This window comes from Bubalus bubalis, chromosome 16 (genome assembly GCF_019923935.1).
Source record: "Bubalus bubalis isolate 160015118507 breed Murrah chromosome 16, NDDB_SH_1, whole genome shotgun sequence".
Lineage (NCBI taxonomy): Eukaryota > Metazoa > Chordata > Mammalia > Artiodactyla > Bovidae > Bubalus > Bubalus bubalis.
In genome coordinates, this window is record NC_059172.1 from 62,905,045 (window position 1) to 62,925,385 (window position 20,341).

General features: G+C 39.6%; 1 protein-coding gene across 1 annotated transcript in view; it reads right to left on the reverse strand.

The window, feature by feature from the left end:
* Positions 1-7,029: 7,029 nt before the first annotated feature.
* The window catches only part of BCO2 (beta-carotene oxygenase 2), a 61,950-nt gene continuing 48,638 nt past the window's right edge, over positions 7,030-20,341 (reverse strand). Inside the window, exons 9-12 of the mRNA XM_006065235.3 lie at positions 10,557-10,694; positions 9,786-9,968; positions 8,753-8,863; positions 7,030-7,651 (exon numbers count right to left, since the gene is read on the reverse strand). Of these exons, the coding sequence (XP_006065297.2) occupies positions 7,538-7,651; positions 8,753-8,863; positions 9,786-9,968; positions 10,557-10,694 (546 nt within the window). The 3' untranslated portion in view covers positions 7,030-7,537. The remainder of the gene's footprint in view (positions 7,652-8,752; positions 8,864-9,785; positions 9,969-10,556; positions 10,695-20,341) is intronic.

Genomic DNA, 20,341 nt, shown 5'->3' on the forward strand with positions numbered 1-20,341 from the left:
CCGCGGCGGCGCAACGCGGCGGGCGCCCGGCAGACGCTCTCTCTGCCTCTCGCTGAGGCTGGGCTCCCTCTGCCGGCCGGAGGCCGTTAATAGACGTCCCTTGTGCTTGCCAAGTCCCTTCAGTCTGGTCCGGCTCTCTGCGACACTGCGGATCTTAGCTTGCCAGGCTCCTCTGTCCATGGGATTCTCCAGGCAAAGATACTGGAGTGGGTTGCCATGCCCTCCTCCAGGGTATCTTCCCCACTCAGGTATCAAACTGGCCTCTTTTATGTCTCCTGCATTGACAAGCGGGTTCTTTACCATTTTACCACTAGCGCCACCTGGGAAGCCCTAACCGAGGGCCCTTACCATCCTCATCTCTTGGAATAGCAAGCACTCAGAGTGGTGGGCGTGCCTCAGAGCGTTAGAATAAGGTGGTTGGGGGCTTAGTGTCTTTCATTGTTACCTCTGTTCAATGAGGTCCTTCCCACTCTCTTCTAGACAGCCCTGGGTTACAGTAGAAACCGCCAGTTGCTGCTTATTCTGAGTCCCAGGGACAGCCTAGTTTAAAGGGAGCAAAATTTGAGGGCACGTGGGGTATCACGCGGCTTTCAGAAATACTACCTTTGGACTATTTGTAATGAGTCATACTAAGGAGACCGCTCAAGCTGTCTTTATCATTCACATGCATGCATAGAGCCATTTATCACCCTGCTGCTGCTAAGTCACTTCAGTCGTGTCCGACTCTGTGCGACCCCATAGACGGCAGCCCACCAGGCTCCCCCATCCCTGGGATTCTCCAGGCAAGAACACTGGAGTGGGTTGCCATTTCCTTCTCCAATGCATGAAAGTGAAAAGTGAAAGTGAAGTCGCTCAGTCGTGCCCAACTCTTAGCTACCGCATGGACTGCAGCCTACCAGGCTCCTCCGTCCATGGGATTTTCCAGGCAATGGTACTGGAGTGGGTTGCCAGTGCCTTCTCCGATTTATCACTCTAGGTTGCCACAATGCAAGCACATTCACTTGAGAAACACACACATATTAGCAATTCTCTGTCCATTGTAGACATCTCCAGAGTGAAAAGATCTTGTTTTCTTGCGTTTAAAAGACCTTGTTTTCTTGCATCTACTCAAACTATTGAGGAGGCCCTTTTACGCTGCAGCGCTTCCAAAGAAAGCCCAAGTTGCCCTTGGAACTCAAAAGGGTCCTCGACACGCTTAACGAAACTCCAGAAGTTTCCCGAGATACCCGTCCCCACTCCAGAGGAACGCTGAGTTTCCCGCCACAAGTCAAGAAGAGCCCCGTTTTCCCCGCCTCAAGTGGAGATGAGGGTCGATTGTCCTGCTTGCCTGGAAAGGAATGCCGACGTCCCCGTCGCACCTTGAGAGGAGGCTGGTATCTACTTGCCACTGGAGGGGAACCCGGGGGCCTTGTCACAATTCGAAAGCCACGTATATCCCCATCCACTTGAGATCAGGCCTGATTTCCTTCTACTGATTCGAATGTAGGCCGAGAATCAACTCGCAACACGAAGGGAGTTCCGATGCCCCGGTTGCTAATCCAAAAAGAGCCCCAGGTCCCAAATTCAACTCGGCTCGAGGCCTGAAACCCCTTTGACAACTCGAGAGGAAAACAGAGTTCAATGCCTTCACACACGTCGAGACGGGACTCCTCGTTTGAAACGGCATACACAGCCCGACACCCATGTCACAACAGGAGAGTAACCCTGAGGTTCTCGCCTCAACTCGAGATGAGGCCCTGTTCCATTGCACCAAACCCAGTGGAGTCCCAAGAGGCCCCTCACGACTCCACAGTATTCCTGACTTCCCATAGGCACCCTAAGAAGCTCCCTGAGGTCCCGTCACAAATCGAACTTACAGTTCCCAGTATGCACCTGGTCACGTCTTTTCTCAATTCATTCTTTCCTTAAATAGTTACCTATTAAATAGTTATCTACTGTGACTGGCACTGTCTCGGGCACTGAAAAGGATGGATAAAATCATGGGCATGGCAGAAATTAAAGCCCCAGTGATGGTTTCTCTCAAATGCCTCCTGACTCCGGCTATATATGCTCTTTGTTCTGCATTGAATTATTAATATGCAGCAAATATTCCTCACATGTTTTCAAATATTTTTCTCCTTTCCCCCATTGGGTTGGAAATAAAATAACTTTAAATAATTATAAACCAGAGATTTTTGAGATAGAGATTCACACTCTAGTTCAGTCCTCTCACTTTACAGATAAGAAAACACAGATCCAGATAAGTGAATTATTTATCCAAGATCACTTATAATATAAATGTTTCCCAGGTGTTGACTGCATGGGAGATAAACACTCTAACCTCTAACACTTCACTTGTTCTGAATACAGTTTAGGGAATCAAAACAAAAGGTAAAATGGTAGAAAGAATTTCTGAGAAGTTGCTTTACTTATTTGCTTTAGTAAAATATGTCACTGTATTTACAGAGTTCTTGCTCTATTTTATTAAAGCTAATTCTATATGAAGACACTCACCAGATTCACCCTCAAATTCACGGGGGCACAAGCCCCTGTGGTGAATTTCTATTGTATTCAAATACAATAATAAATTTGTATTCATCCTGTTACAAATCGAATTGTGTCCTCAAAGTTAAATGTGTTGATGTCTCAACCGTCAGTACCTCAGAATTTAGCTTTATTTGAAAATAGTCTGCAGAAGCAATAAGGTCACTAGGGTGCACCCTAATCCCTTTTCCCTTCACTTGTATACCACATACTTCTTTCCATGAGTCTTTGGACACTGGCTAGTTATGAGTTGAACTTATGGAAAGGAAGAGGCCCTGCCTAGGCTTTGAGTCTCAGTCATACTCTGCTGTGCTTAGTCACTGTAGCCTGCCAGGCTCCTCTGTCCATGGAATTTTCCAGGCAAGAATACTGGAGTGGGTTGTCATGCCCTCCTCCAGAGGATCTTCCCAACCCAGGGTTAAACCCAAGTCTCCCTCACTGCAGGCAAATTCTTTACCATCTGAGACACCAGAGAAGCCCAAGAATACTGGATTGGGTAGCCTATCCCTTCTCCAGGGGATCTTCCTGACCAAGGAATCAAACCAGAGTCTCCTGCCTTGCAAGTGGATGCTTCACCAGCTGAGCTACCAGGAAAGCCCCAAGACTAAGTCATATGCTCATTCAATTTCCAAAACTTTGTGCACTGGTTTACCAGCCATACACACTTAGATTATAAAATGTTGTTGATCCTGTTTTGTCTTCTCCTTTGAGAACTGTGTTGATGTCAGGGCCAAGGCAGAATCAGGCATCTTTGGATCAAAATCTTATTTTTATACTGCTAATCTTCATATGTTTGAGATTCATTCTTTGTGTAGTAGGACAGAGTAAAAGTTTAAAAACAGAAGAAAGTCACGATCAGATATATCTATGTACCTCCCAGATGTCAACTGTGGTCTTCTTCACCCTTCAGATCCAAATAAGATCTGGATAAAACTTCCATGTTTTGTCTGGGTGGATACAATGCCTTTTCAAAGACTCCTGTAAATATCAAGGGGTTTATGCTCTTACAGTTATCTCGGCCTCTAAGCTCCCACACCTGTTGTATTAAGTTCTGTTTGGGCATCTTCTTGCCATTCTGTACCTACTGCTGTTCTATATCTCACCAACCCAGACACGAAACCCCAACATGTGGCATTTGTATGTATGCAACTCTCTGCGGAAGTGAATAGGGTTTGTGATGTTTATAATAACCTTCAAGGAAAACTGAGAGAAACTATGTTGGTCCAGGACTGTACAGGGAGCATAATGAGTTCACATTGCCCCAGACTACATGTTTGCGGGGGAGCGGGGTTTCCTCCAGCAACATTCAGTATGCACAAGGAGCATGCGCAGTTTAACTGGCCTGGGCTTGGCGTATAACTGAAGGGAAAAAGAACAAGGCATTTGGGCATATGGTTTAAGTGACAGATCTAGACTGATCTGGGCTGTTGATAAAAACTGATTGGGTTTAGAAATGCAAAGATTATATGGTCTCTAGTGCCACCTGTTGCCCAACTAAATGAAGAACTATTCAGTTCAGTTCAGTCGCTCAGTTGTGTCCGACTCTGCGACCCCATGAATCGCAGCACGCCAGGCCTCCCTGTCCATCACCAGCTCCCGGAGTTCACTCAGACTCATGTCCATCGAGTCAGTGATGCCATCCGGCCATCTCATCCTCTGTCGTCCCCTTCTCCTCTTGCCCCCAGTCCCTCCAAGCATCAGAGTCTTTTCCAATGAGTCAACTCTTTGCATGAGGTGGCCAAAGTACTGGAGTTTCAGCTTTAGCATCATTCCTTCCAAAGAAATCCCAGGGCTGATCTCCTTCAGAATGGACTGGTTGGATCTCCTTGCAGTCCAAGGGACTCTCAAGAGTCTTCTCCAACACCACACTTCAAAAGCATCAATTCTTCTGCGCTCAGCCGTCTTCACAATCCAACTCTCACATCCATACATGACCACAGGAAAAACCATACATAGCCTTGACTAGACGCACCTTTGTTGGCAAAGTAATGTCTCTGCTTTTGAATATGCTTATCTAGGTTGGTCATAACTTTCCTTCCAAGGAGTAAGCATCTTTTAATTTCATGGCTGCAGTCACCATCTGCAGTGATTTTGGAACCCAGAAAAATAAAGTCTGACACTGTTTCCACTGTTTCTCCATCTATTTCCCATGAAGTGATGGGACCAGATGCCATGATCTTCGTTTTCTGAATGTTGAGCTTTAAGCCAACTTTTTCACTCTCGTCTTTCACTTTCATCAAGAGGCTTTTGAGTTCCTCTTCACTTTCTGCCATAAGGGTGGTGTCATCTGCATATCTGAGGTTATTGATATTTCTCCCGGCAATCTTGATTCCAGAAGCACTATTAAGTTGGTACAAAAGTAATTGTGGTTTTGCACTGGCTGAACTTTGCCTTTTGACATTGGAATACATTCTTGAATAAATGTGGTCTATGTTATATATCATTTTAATGCAATTTCTTGCTTTATTGTTTTTGCTAATGACTTATTACTTGTTTATTTTATATTTATTTTAGACTAGGGAAATGATGTTAGACAAAAAGTAAATTCAAATGAATTTTTTATTCAATTTCAAAATGAGCAGTAAAGCAGCAGAGATAACTTGCAACACCAACAACACATTTGGCCCTGGAACTGCTAACGAACATACTGTGCAGTGGCAGTTCAAGAGGTTTTGCAAAGGAGACAAGAGACTCAAAGATGAGGAGCATAGTAGCTGGCCATCGGAAGTTGGCAATAACAAATTGAGATCAATCAACAAAGCTGATCCTCTTAAAACTACACGAGAAGTTGCTGAAGACCTCAGTGTCGACCATTCTACAGTTGTTTGGCATTTGAAGCAAATTGGAAAGGTGAAAAAGCTCAATAAGTGGGTGCCTCATGAGCTGACCAGAAATTTTAAAAAATTTCATTTTGAAGTATAGTCTTCTCTGTGCAACAACAAACCATTTCTCAATCAGATCATGACTTGCAATGAAAAGTGGATTTTATACAAAAACCCACGGTGACCAGCTCAGTGGCTGGACCAAGAAGAAACTCCAAAGCACTTCCCAAAGCCAAGTTCAGTCAGTTCAGTTCAGTCGCTCAGTCATGTCCAACTCTTTGCAACTCCATGAACCACAGCACACCAGGTCTCCCTGTCCATCACCAACTCCCAGAGTCCACCCAAATCCATGTCCATCTAACCCAAAGCCAAACTTGCCCCCAAAAAAGGTCATGATGATCAGCTGCCTGTCTGATCTACTACAGTTTTCTGAATCCCAATGAAACCATTACATCTGAGAGTATGCTCAGCAAATCAATGAGATGCATTGAAAACTGCACGGTCTGCAGCCAGTATCGGTCAACAGAAAGGGCCAAATTCTTCTCCATGACAACGCCAGACCACAGGTCACACAACCAATGCTTCAAAAGTTGAATGAATTGGGCTTTGAAGTTTTGCCTCATCCACCATATTCATCCGACCTCTTGCCAATTGACTACCACTTCTTCCAGCATTTCGACAACTTTTTCCAGGGAAAACGCTTCTACAACCAGCAGGAGGCAGAAAATGCTTTCCAAGAATTCATCGAATCCTGAAGCATGGATTTGAACACTTATTTCTCATTGGCAAAAATGTGTTGATTGTAATGGTTCCTATTTTGATGAATAAAGATGTGTTGAGCCTAGTTATAATGATTTAAAATTTATGTTCTGAAACTGCAATTACTTTTGTACCAACGTAATACCAACTTTTCATGAATCTCTGAAGAACCAGACACCTGAAGATTAGGGAAAATGCCTGATTTTAACAACATCTCTCAAAACAACAGCCTCCCAAGCCTAAGCTGGGGGCAGGATAGGAGGTGGTAGTGGGTGGTTCAAGTGGCATCTGCTGTGGACAGCAGAAAAGTAGGCATTTTAGAAGGAGCATGCAAGCATGATATCCTCTGTGAGTACTTAGAAGCAACAGGAAGGCTGTGATGGAAAAAAGGGGGGGAGCTTTTTCAGACCTACATTCACATTCTACTAGCTATATTTATTTTTATTTCTTCTTCCAAGTATGAGAACCTCTGTTACCCATCTATCTGGTGGTGACAATTTTTAGTTTTTGATCCAGGTCTAGTTTTTCTTTTGTGTATCTTTATTACCCATAAGATATTTCCAGTAAATATAAATTTAAAACTCTCTTCAAAAGTTGTATCAATGCTTAAGGTTTTCAAAGAAGATCCCTTGTTGGGGTCCTTTAATGGACCAGGACCTGGCGGTCCGGAGGCAACGATAAGAAAGTGAAAGAGAGAAAAAGGCTGACACTCCCTGGTTTACGCAGAAAACCAACAAAGTCCTTGACACAGGACTTGCGTCTCTCACGAAGGCACCGGGCGCCCTCTCGAGGAGGGGTGAAGGCACAGGGCTCCTTCTCAAGAGAGTCTTAGAAGCCCAGGCAGGAGAGTGAGCAAAGACGGGTCTCTGCGCTCCAAGGAGTCAGCCGGAGAGAGAGAGAAAGAAAGACACGGGGACCCAATCTCTGATGGAGCAAAGGTGCTTTAATGATTTTTCTGTGAGTATATATAGTCTGTAGTATAAGAAGTTTCTTTTGTCAATGATAAATATCAGAAAATCAAACGTACAGTAACCGTTACCAAGGGAACAAGGGATGATGATGGTCACAAGGTCAGGAGACAATCCATATCTCAAGAAAGGGGATCGAGACTAAGCAGTTTTGTCATAAAGAGAATGTTTACTAAAGATTTAAGCCTGTCTCACACAATGACCCCAATTCCTGGGAGCAATGTGCTGTTCCGCTTAAAAAGAAACAAAGGACTTGTGAGAAACAGCACGTAGGAATCCTCCTGCTAAACATTCCCTGACAATCCCTAAGAAAATATAACACCATGATTATCTCATGAATTCAACTTTTAACAGAAATTTTAAAAGCAGATGTCTACTGTTTGGAAGGTAAGGTACACTTTTGCTCTCTCTTATGTAGCGAGCACAGCCATTCAAACCTAGTTCCCAGAGCTTGTGGCTGTTCCATCAGATGGTCACGAAGGTGCCATGGAACCCATATGGCATTTGCACAGGCACTTCGGCTCGGCCCAGTTCTTCAAAGTTCTTGGCATCCAAGACAAGGAGAAAATTTTTTTTGTTCTAGAAAAGGAAAGACAATACTGAAAATTCTCTTTGTTTCTATCAGAAATCTGTTTCCTCTAGTGGGCTGTAAAATTCCTAAGGGAGAGACCATCTTTCTCATCTTCATATCCATTCCCAGCACTGGGCACAGTGGCTTGCTGATTCATTCACTAAATGTTTGCAGAATGATGAACTGAACAAAAAAAAGGAAATTATAGCTGAAGAAGTTCATACCTAGAGCAAAGAAATTACATTTATATCTATCACCTTCATAGAATCTCTTTGGGTTTAACGATCTTCCTACCTGCTCCTTTTCCATCTCCTAAGAGATATAAAAATTCTTTCTCCCAAAATAAAATACCTCCATTTTGTGTTATTCTGGAGCTGTTCAAAAGGTAGCATTGCAAGGCAGGTTGAGATTTGCCCTGGTCTAATTACAGGAGTAGCAAATACACTGCATGAGGACTAAGTCCTAAGCCCATGGCAGACATTACTAACTGATTACACTTTTCTCACCAAAACCTTAAAAAGCGTCACAATCCTATACCTAGGCAGCTACTTATAAATGATCAAAGTTGGGGCTCAAAGTGAATCTGTCAGCCACAAGGCTTCTCTAGACAAGAAATTAGATATCAAGATTATTGAGACACTAGGTCAGAGGCTATCACATTAGATTTTTGGGTCTCTCAATTAAAACTGGCAGCACAGAGGGTGGTATAAAATATTGGACTAGAAGTCATAAGATTGGGTTTTCAATACTGGCTTTACAACTACAAGATCTGATGCAAGTCTCTTTCAACTTCCTTAAGTTATAAATTCAACATGTGTAAAATGATACCCACAAAGCTGTTTTGATGACTAAATAAGATAATATGTATGAAAGTAGTTTGTAAATAAATTCCTATCCAAATGTAAATTATTATGATTCTACAAGTAGAATTTTAAAACTGTAATAAAGTACTAATTATGATAAAAGGGTATCTAAATAATAAAGAGAGAAACAAAAGGGACAAGGTATCAAACTGGAATCAAAATAAACGATCAACAGCATCACTAAATATAACCCTCAAAAGGCCCAGTGCTACTTTTCTTTCTGACTAGTGGTGGGAAAACATTTACCTGGTTAGGGGTGATCACCACAGAAAGAATGACCCCATCATCTTCTTTACTGGCTCCTGGTACCGGAACAAAAACAGGTTCTGAGGGATAAAAGCCATCTTCTCTCCAAACCTGTAAGTCCCCAAAAAAGTATTTGATAGAAGACTGGTTATGAGCTGGAAGTGTTCTATAGCTTCTGTCAGCCCCAGCATGAATTTGGCTGCCAATACAACAGTCCAACAGTGGAAGAATCAGGCTTACTGAATGGAATATAGGAGAGGGAGCCTTGCAGTGGCAAATTCCATCATCATCAAACACAAGTTGTATAGTTATAATTTCTCATCAACCGGAAATAGAGGTGTCCCACGATTTCTCTCAAAATACCATCAAGCATAGAATTATTTTTCTGGGCTTATGGCTCATTTAGATTCCCTAGAGGGAACATACCCCTAATTCCATGGTTCTCAGATTTAATAGAAGTAAGTGGCTGCCCATTTGAGCAACATGGATGGACCTAGAGATTGTCATACTGAGTGAAGTAAGTCAGAGAGAGGAGAAATATCATTTGACATTCCTCATATGTGGAATCTAAACAGAAATTATACAAATGAACTTATTTATGAAGCAGAAACAGACTCACAGACTTAGAGAACAAACATGATTGCTAGGAAAAGAATATGGGGAAGGGATAGTTAAGGTGTTTGGGATTGACATGTGCACACTGCTATAATTAAAATGGACAACCAACAAGGTCCTAATGTTACTACAAGAAACTCTGCTCAATGTTAGGTGGCAGGCTGGATGGGAGGGGAACTTGAGAGAGGATGGATACAAGTACATGTATGGCTGAGTCCCCTTGCTGTCCTCCTGAAACTATCACAACATTGTTAATGGGCTATATTCCAATATAAAATAAAAAGTCTTTTTTTTTTTAAAGTAAGTAGCTGCTTATCTATTTTAAAATCTCAAGATCTACCGTAAACAAAACAGTAATTAATTCAAAGGGCAGAACAGGTCTTTAAAGAGTTCAGAAAAGGAAACGGAATTTCATTACCCTCCGCGTCTTGTTCACCACGTCAACCTTGATCAGAGAATCACCCACCAAATGCCGGAAGCCACAGCCATAGAAGAACTGATACTTTTTGCCACTGAATTGGCCATAGTTGATCTGGGGAAATTCAATACCTCCTTCCTCTTTTAGGTCCTCAGGATATAGATTTTCATAAGAGCACCAAATCTAAAAGAGGGCACAAAAGAACTGATTGCTTAATTCTTACTTTCTTCAGGTCAGTGTGGGGGCTAATACCATATAAAAGTTTGTTACAGGGCTTGAGAACTGAGGTTCTACATCATTTTTAAAAATATTGTTTCTCTTTTCATCATACGTAAGAACACATAAAAGATTATTGGGTTTTGTGACTAAGTTGTCAAATGGCATAGGAGGTGGACATGGGCTTTTATTTTACTAGAGCTGAGACACTGATAGCTATATAGTGATATGTAAGCACAAACCATCTAAAATGTGGGGATGGTCAGCGCCAATCTTAAATACTTAGAGAGGGCACAACAATTTGAAAGCTGTATAAACCTCTTTCAAAACACAAAAGGGATAGGTAAACACAGAGCTCACTCCCACCTAGAATTCTGCAACTCTTCTGCAAGCCATGCTCCATGATCCTACCCTGCTCAGCTGAATGTTATGAAACTTACTAGGCACCAAACATTGTGGAGAACAGCCACACTACATAGCCACACTACTTTACTAGTGAATAAATAAACACTGCTGAGGGTCAAAGTCTTAGGCTAATATCCATTCATAGCATACCTTTCCATCAGCCTGTTTCACAGCACTGGCTGAAGAATAGGTCAACGGGCTGAGGTTCTCTCCCTCAGGGGCATTCAAATTGCCATGTAAGGGCAAAACAAACCTTCGAGGGGAAAATCTGGCTGATGAATTATAGACCTGTTTAGGAGAGAGAAGTAAACAGATGAGAAAACTGTCATGCATAGAATAACAGCACACCCCAATAATTGAGATCCAGTCAACATTATTGGCATTTCTAAGTAACTGCATAAACAACCATTTTCATTCATTCATTTACTCATCAAATATTAGTTGAGTACCTTCTCTAGACCAAGCATTGTTTTAGACATTAGGAATACAAAACAGTTTCTGGCCTTATATTCTAGTGGAGGAAGAATGGTAATAGATAAGAAATAAAATATATGTTACTTAAGTAGTATCAAATAAATAATGATTATACAGCTCAAGTCAGATAGTGATAAGTGCCATTAAGAAACACACTGAAGGGTGAGGGACTAGAGAGTAAAATGGGTGCTTCCTTCCTCAGGTTTGGTCTTTCTCTATGGGGCTCTGGAACTTCCGTGCTTGAAATTACTCATGTAGAGGCTATATGCTTATGTGCTGATCCCCAACAAACACTCTGGGCAACCAGCTTGGGTGGTCTTCCCTGGCAGGCAGCATTTCACACATGTCACAATCAGTTGCTGGAGCAATTAGGCAAGTCCTAGGAGAGGGCTCTTGGAAGCATGCCCCTGGTTTCCTCTAAACTTCATCCCATATATCTTTCCTTTCTGTTGATTTTTCTGGGACCTATGAGCCCTCCTAGTGAATCATCAAAACAAAGAACAGTTTTGGGGGGCCCTCAACACAGCTGCTCTGCAGAGATGATGTTTAAGCAGGAGACCCTAATAAAATAAGTGTCTTTTCTGACAGTAAGAATGTTTTAAGCACATCTTCCTCTCTGGAAATACTCTAAGATGGGGAATAAACTGTATCATTTTATCCTGTATACCTAGTCCATATTATCTCCATAACATGCAAGAATGTTTTCAATACTCCTACTAAGCAAAGATTTAGTGTTGTTTTTAAGCTTCATAAAGAATTAGCTTTGAGGACTCCCCTGGTGGTCCAGTGGCTAATAATCCACGCTCCCAAAGCAAGAGTTCCAGATTTGATCCCTGGTCAGGGAACTACAGCCCACATGCCGCACTAAGCGTTCACATGTCACAACGAAAGATCACGCATGCTACAACGAAGATCAAAGATCCCACAGGCCACAACTAAGACCTAGTGCAGCCAAATAAATAAATAATTTTTAAAAAGAATTAGCCTTTAAAAATTTACTTTTAAATTTATTTAAACATGTTTGGTCTTTTGCAAAATCAAAGGTGAACAAAAAGAGAATTCCAATAGTGGTGAGTTAGGCAGCATGGATCAACCATTTCATTGATAACAGATAGAAAAGCTGGACAAAATGTTTAAAACAGCTGTTTGAAGGCACTGGTGAGCTAAAAAGCCAACAAAGAACAATAGAGCATAGATTTGGAAAGAAAAGGAAACCCACAGATAGAAACTACATATTGGGGGCAAATTTCCACTAAGGACATCAGCTACTTTTAAGAAGAGGCAGTTGAAAGGCTAAGAAGAAAGAAATATTTTATTAAAGTTTTTCATTTTGAGATTATTGCAGACCCATATGCAGCTGTAAGAAACAATACAGAAAAACAATTGATTTTAAAATGGGAAAAAGACATTTCACTTAGACATTTCACCAAGATATACAAATGGTGAATAAATATAGGAAAAGATGCTGAACATTATTAGTCATTGGGAAATGCAAATCAAAATGACAATGAGATAATACTTCACACTCATTAGGATGGTTATTATCAAGGCAAAAAAAAAAAAAAAAAAAACAGAAACCACCAGTGTTTGTGGTTTGAGAATGTAAAGAAAGTGGAACCTTTGTACATTGCTGGTGGGAATGGAAAATGGTGCATTTGCTGTTAAAAACAATTTGGCAGTTCCTCAAACAGTTAGATATAGAATTATCATATGATCCAGCAATTCCCTTCTAGGAATATGCCAAAAAGAATTAAAAACAAGGACTCACACAGATACTTGTACACCAATGTTCATAACAGCATTATTCATTATAGCCAAAAGCTGAAAACAACCCACATGTCCCTGAACAGATGAATAAACAAAATGAGTATATACATACAAGGAATATTATTAAATCTTTTAAAGGAATGAGATTCTGATACATGCTACAGCATGAGTGACCCATGAAAAGATTATGATACATTAAGTAAGCCAGACACAGAAGAAGAAATATTGTATGATTCCATTTACATGAGGTACATAAAATAGGCAAATTTATAGAAACAGAAAGTAGGATAAAGGCTACCACAACCTTGGGAGAGGGAGGTTATAGGAAGCTGTTCTTTAATGGGTCCAGAGCCTCTATCTAGGATCCAGAAAAAGTTCTGAAAATGAAAAGCAGTGCTGGTTGCACAACATTGTCACTATATTTAATGTCACTGAATTATACACATAAAATTGTCAAATGGTAAATTTTGTGTAATGTATATTTTACCACACAAAAAAGAAACAATGAAGAGAGCTCTCACATATCATTCATGAGGTCTCAACAACGATCTCTTACATAACTACACTACAATATCACAACCAGGAAACTTACATGGATATAATCCACCAACATTATTCAGATTTTATCCATTTAACATGCATTCATTTATGTGTGTTTTGTGTGTGTGTGTAAATTTTATCATATGTAAACTTATATGATCACCACCACACTCAAGATACAGAACAGTTCTATCACTACCAGGATCCTTCATGTTATGCTTTTATAAGATATTGCCACATCAACTCCCTCATCACTTGACCCTAATGAGAAGAGATTTTGATAGTTTTGAAAAGCTAAAGGGACAAAAGTTGTAGTTCAAAGTCTTCAAGAAGGGAATGTCTTGATAAACCTCTAGCTCTTTTGGTCAGGACCCTTTAAGCTGTACCCTAGGGGTAAGAATAAACAAAAACAGTCCAGCTCTTGCAGCAACTGTGTCATGTTTCAAATTATCTCAATCTTTATAATTAGATTAAGAATATCTGCAATTGATAATGTACCTTAGCCATATGCCAGAAACAAATGAAAATCTTCTCTGAAGGAAGACAACAGAGTCTCCAAATATTCCTCCTAAAATTTTTCAAACACAATATTCTGTGTAGAATAAAACTTAGCACTTAAGAAGACAGCAAAGTATAATTCAAATAAAAAAAAAAGATAAGCAACAGATGATAGAAACTGAACCACAGGGGATCCATATAATAGAGTTATCAAACTTTAACTATTCTGAATACATTGGAGGAAATTATTTTAAATTGGGGTTATAGCAGAGAATCACAAATTATAAAAGAGAAGGTAATCAAAATTCTAGAACTGAAAAAAGCAATGAGTTTAAGACCATAGTGCCTAGATTTAAGAGCAGGATACATACAGCTGAAGAAAGAAAGTTTGAATGGTAAGATAAGAAGAAAATAGCCAAAGCAAGAGACTTAGAGCAAAGGATGGAAGATACTAAAAAAGAACACAAGCAACAGAGAGCTAGAGTGGAAAAGGGTATCATATGTGTACTCTAGTCCCAGAAAGAAAAGAGAGAAAAGATTTATTAGATGCAATATTTGAAAAAATAATGGGTGAAATTTTTCAAAGCTAATGAAAGACATCAAACCATAGATTCAAAAATCCTTACAAAAATAAATCAAAAGGAAATCATACTGAAAAATATCATAGTACTAACTTCAGAAAATCAGAGACAATCTTTGAGGGGTAATGGATCAACTTCAAAGGAGCAAAGCTTTTAACTGACAACTGATTTCTCAACAGAAATCAGAAGACAATAAAATGATATCTTTACAGTGTTGAAAGAAAATAAAAACCTAGATTCTTTATCCAATGAAAACATCTTTCAAGAAAGAAGGTATAATAAAGACATTTTTCTGACAAACAGAAATAGAGAGTTCATCACCATATCAGCATATCTGAACTAAAGAAGATAGTAAAAGATGTTCTTCAGTCAGAAAGACAATGATACCACATGGACACTCAGAGAGGCAAGAAGGAATTAAGAGCAAGAGAAGGTACTTATGTAGGTAAATGGGTAGTATGGGTAATTATGTTTACATAAAACAATATTGATAATAATGCTTTACAGGGGTTAATATAAAGAGAGAATTAAAATATATAATGAACAGTAGCATATAAATCGGGAATATAATAAATGGAGTTAAAGTGTTCCAGACTCCCTCCATTGTCTGGAAAGAATTAAAAGAACTAATTTATCAATATAATATATTGTGCTAAATCAGCAAAGAAAACTATACACAAGGTCAAAAGACAACCCTCAGAATGGGAAAAAATAATAGCAAATGAAACAACTAACAAAGGGTTAATCTCCAAAATATACAAGCAGTTCATGCAACTCAATACCAAAAAAACAAATAACTCAATCAAAAAATAGGCAAAAGACCTAAACAGGCATTTCTCAAAAGCAAACAGATGGCGAATAAACACATGAAAAGATGCTCAACATCGCTCATTATTAGAGAAATGCAAATCAAAACTACAATGAGATATCACCTCACACCAGAGGGCAGAGAGAAGCAGCAAGAAGAACCAAAATCCCACAGCAGCTAGAATGAAAACCACATTACAGAAAGTTAATCAAAATGAAAAGGCAGAGGGTTATGTCCCAGATGAACGGACAAGAGAAAATCCCAGAGAAACAACTAAATGAAGTGGAGATGGGCAAACTTTCAGAAAAAGAATTCAGAATAACACTAGTGAAAAAAGAACAGAGAAGATGCAAGGAATGTTTACCAAAGACCTAGAAGAACTAAAGATCAAACAAACAGATTTGAACAATACACTAGAAGAAATCAATAGCAGAATAACTGAAACAGAAGAACAGAAAAGTGACCTGGAAGACAGAATGGTGGAAATCACTGCCACAAAACAGAATATAGAGAAAAGAATGAAAAAAAAAAGAAGAAGAAGAAGACAGCCTAAGAGACCTCTAGGACAACATTAAATGCACCAACATTTGAATTAGAGGGGTACCAGAAAGAGAAGAGAGAGAGAAAGGACTCAGGAAAATATTTGAGGAGATAAAAGTTGAAAACTTCCCTTATATGGGAAAGGAAATAGTCAGCCAAGTCCAGAAAGTACAGAGAGTTCCAGGCAGGATAACCCCCAGGAGGAATACACTGAGACACACAGTAATTGAACTGACAAAACTTAAAGACAAAGATAAAATGTTAAAAGCAACAAGGGAAGAACGACAAATAACACAAGGGCACTCCCATCAGGTTATCAACTGATTTCTCAAATCTGGCTTGTAGAAAGAAACTCTACAAGCCAGAAGGAGATGGCATGGTATATCTAGAGTGATGAAAGCGAAGAACCTACAACCAAGGGTACTCTACCCAACAAGACTCTCATTCAGATTTGATGTAGAAATGAAAAGTTTCCAGACAAGCCAAAGTTAAGAGAATTTAGCACCACCAAACCAACTTTACAAGAAATGCTATAGGAACTTTCTCGGCAGGAAACATAAGAGAAGGAAAAGACCTACAAAAAATAAATTCAGAACAATTTAGAAATTGGTAATAGGAGCATATATATCAATAATTACCTTAAATGTAAATGGATTACAGGCACCAACCGGCTGGGCAGATGAAAATGTGTGCATGTGTGTGCTTCCACTTACCATGTCACTCTAGTTAACCCCTCAAATTCTATGTAATTATTTTATATTGTTCAGTTCAGTTCAGTTCAGTCGCTCAGTCATGTCCGACTCTTTGCGACCCCATGAACCGCAGCATGCCAGGCCTCCCTGTGCATCACCAACTCCCAGAGTCCACCCAAACCCATGTCCATTGTGTCGGTGATGCCATCCAACCATCTCATCCTCTGTCGTTCCCCTTCTCCTCCTGCCCTCAATCTTTCCCAGCATCAGGGTCTTTCCCAATGAGTCAGCTCTTCGCATCAGGTGGCCAAAGTATTGGAGTTTCAGTTTCAACATCAGTCCTTCCAATGAATACCCAGGACTAATCTCCTTTAGGATGGACTGGTTGGATCTCCTTGTAGTCCAAGGGACTCTCAAGAGTCTTCTCCAACACCACAGTTCAAAAGCATCATTCTTCAGCACTCAGCTTTCTTTATAGTCCAACTCTCACATCCATACGTCACTACTGGAAAAACAATAGCCTTGACTAGATGGACCTTTGTTGGCAAAGTAATGTCTCTGATTTTAATATGCTGTCTAGGTTGGTCATAACTTTCCTTCCAAGGAGCAAGCGTCTTTTAATTTCATGGCTGCAATCACCATCCACAGTGATTTTGGAGCCCAGGAAAATAAATTCTGACACTGTTTCCACTGTTTCCCCATCTATTTGCCATGAAGTGATGGGACCAGATGCCATGACCTTCGTTTTCTGAATATTGAGCTTTAAGCCAACTTTTTCACTCTCTTTCACTTTCATCAAGAGGCTCTTGAGTTCTTCTTCACTTTCTGCCATAAGGGTGGTGTCATCTGCATATCTGAGGTGATTGATATTTCTCCTGGCAATCTTGATTCCAGCTTGTGCTTCTCCAGCCCAGCGTTTCTCATGATGTACTCTGCATAGAAGTTAAATAAGCAGGGTGACAATATACAGCCTTGACATACTCCTTTTCCTATTTGGAACCAGTTTGTTGTTCCATGTCCAGTTCTAACTGTTGCTTCCTGACCTGCATACAGGTTTCTCAAGACGCAGGTCAGGTGGTCTGGTATTCCCATCTCTTGAAGAATTTTCCACAGTTTCTTGTGATCCACACAGTCAAAGGCTTTGGCATAGTCAATAAAGTAGAAATAGATGTTTTTCTGGAACTCTCTTGCTTTTTCCATGATCCAGCGGATGTTGGCAATTTAATCTCTGGTTCCTCTGCCTTTTCTAAAACTAGCTTGAACATCTGGAAGTTCATGGTTCATACATTGCTGAAGCCTGGCTTGGAGAATTTTGAGCATTACTTTACTAGTGTGTGAGATGAGTGCAATTGTGTGGTAGTTTGAGCATTCTTTGGCATTGCCTTTCTTTGGGATTGGAATGAAAACTGTCCTTTTCCAGTCCTGTGGCCACTGCTGAGTTTTCCAAATTTGCTGACATATTGACTGCAGCACTTTCACAGCATCATCTTTTAGGATTTCAAATAGCTCAACTGGAATTCCATCACCTCCACTAGCTTTGTTTGTAGTGATGCTTTCTAAAGCCCACCTTTCTTCACATTCCAGGATGTCCAGCTCTAGATGAGTGTGAGTGATCACACCTTCATGATTATTTGGGTAGTGAAGGTCTTTTTTGTACAGTTCTTGTGTGTATTTTTACCACCTCTTCTTAATATTTTCTGCTTCTGTTAGGTCCATACTATTTCTGCCCTTTATTGAGCCCATCTTTGCATGAAGTGTTCCTTTGGTATCTCTAATTTTCTTGAAGAGGTCTCTAGTCTTTCCCATTCTGTTGTTGTCCTCTATTTCTTTGCATTGATCACTAAGAAAGGCTTTCTTATCTCTCCTTGCTATTCTTGGAACTCTGCATTCAGATGCTTGTATCTTTCCTTTTCTCCTTTGCTTTTCACTTCTCTTCTTTTCACAGTTATTTCTAAGGCCTCCTCAGACAGCCATTTTGCTTTTTTGCATCTCTTTTTCTTGGGGATGGTCTTGCTCCCTGTCTCCTGTACAATGTCACGAACCTCCGTGAATAGTTCATCAGGCAACCTATCTATCAGATCTAGTCCCTTAAATCTATTTCTCACTTTCACTGTATAGTCATAAGGGATTTGATTTAGGTCATACCTGAATGGTCTAGTGGTTTTCCCCACTTTCTTCAATTTAAGTCTGAATTTGGCAATAAGGAGTTCATGATCTGAGCCACAGTCAGCTCCCTGTCTTATTTTTGCTGACTGTATAGAGCTTCTCCATCTTTGGCTACAAAGGATATAATTAATCTGATTTCAGTGTTGACCATCTGGTGATGTCCATGTGTAGAGTCTTCTCCTGTGTTGTTGGAAGAGGGTGTTTGCTATGACAAGTGCATTCTCTTGGCAGAACTCTATTAGCCTTTGCCCTGCTTCATTCTGTACTCCAAGGCCAAATTTGCCTGTTCCTCAGGTGTTTCTTGACTTCCTACTTTTCCATTCCAGTCCCCTATAATGAAAAGGACATCTTTTTGGGATATTAGTTCTAGCAGGTTTATATTGTTTGGTTAATCATATTTCCATTATGGCTTGCAATTATAATTATGTGTTTTTTTTTTTGGTCTGGCTATTGTTTATGAAACCTGATAACATCTTTTCCATTATGTAACTATTATTCATTTAATACTGTTGTATCATGATTGGTCAACAGAAAATAATAGGATTCTGTAATACTGAAACTACCATTTAATAGAAAAACTTGTAACCACTTTTTAAAATCCAGATGCAAAATCTTGGAAGTTTCTGAAAAATACAAATACCCAGGTGTTTTTTATCTCTCCAAAGCTCCAGATATGATTCTAATGAGCAGCCATGTTTAAAACCAACTGGACTATATGATGATCTTTTACGTTTATCTGTTTCATTTTTCTATTTCATATTCAGTGTTCCCATTTCATTTAGTTTATGTTTTCCTACTTCTCCATCTCTCTCCTTTTGTTGTTCTTTTTCAAACCTTTATTGAGTGTAGTATAAAAGCTTTTGTATACATATTAAAAAAAAGCTTTTGTATACATATATATACACGTATATTTATAAAGGTTTTGTGTATATATATATACATATATATGTATAAGATAATATATATATATTAGAAAACATGAATTTTTGTCTAGCTAAAAAAATTTATGACATCTTGATTCCACCTGTTTGACTAAGTATGAATAGAATGCTAGATTTATCATTTATATTTGTTCAATACTTTGATATAGTTCCATTCATTCTGGCATCTGGTATTACTGCTAAAAGTCTAGAAAACTTATTATCTTTGTGATTTAAAAACTTTTGAATAAGGTTTGAAGCTTCAAATGCAATTCTGAGAAAATAAAGAGATACTATGTTGTAAAAAAAAAAAAACAGGAGATTAACATATGATAGACAGCAAATTGCCAATGTTTGTTGGATCATAAAGAAAGCAAGGGAATTCCAGAAAACATCTACTTCTGCTTCATCAACTATGCAGAAGCCTTTGACTGTATGGATCACAACAAACTGTGGAAAATTCTTAAGAGATGCGAATACCAGATCACCTTACCTGTCTCCTGAGAAATATGTATGTGGGTCAAGAAGTAACAGCTAAAACTGGACATGGGACAATGGACTGGTTCAAAATTGGGAAAGGAGAATGTCAGGGCTATATATTGTCACCCTGTTTATTTAACTTTATTCAGAGCACACCATGCAAAATATCAGACTGAATGAATTAAAAGCTGGAATCAAGATTGCCAGGAGAAATATCAACAACCTCAGTTACGCAGATGATACCACTCTAACAGCAGAAAGTGAAGAGGAACTAAAGAGCTTCTTGATGAGGGTGAAAGAGGAGAGTGAAAAAGCTGGCTTAGGACTCAACTTTCAAAGAACTAAGATCATTGCATTACTTCAAGGCACATTGAAGGCGGAAAAGTGCAAACAGTGACAGCTTTTATTTTCTTGGGATCCAAAATCATTGCTGATGGTGATTGTAGTCTGAAACTTTAAAAAGCTTGCT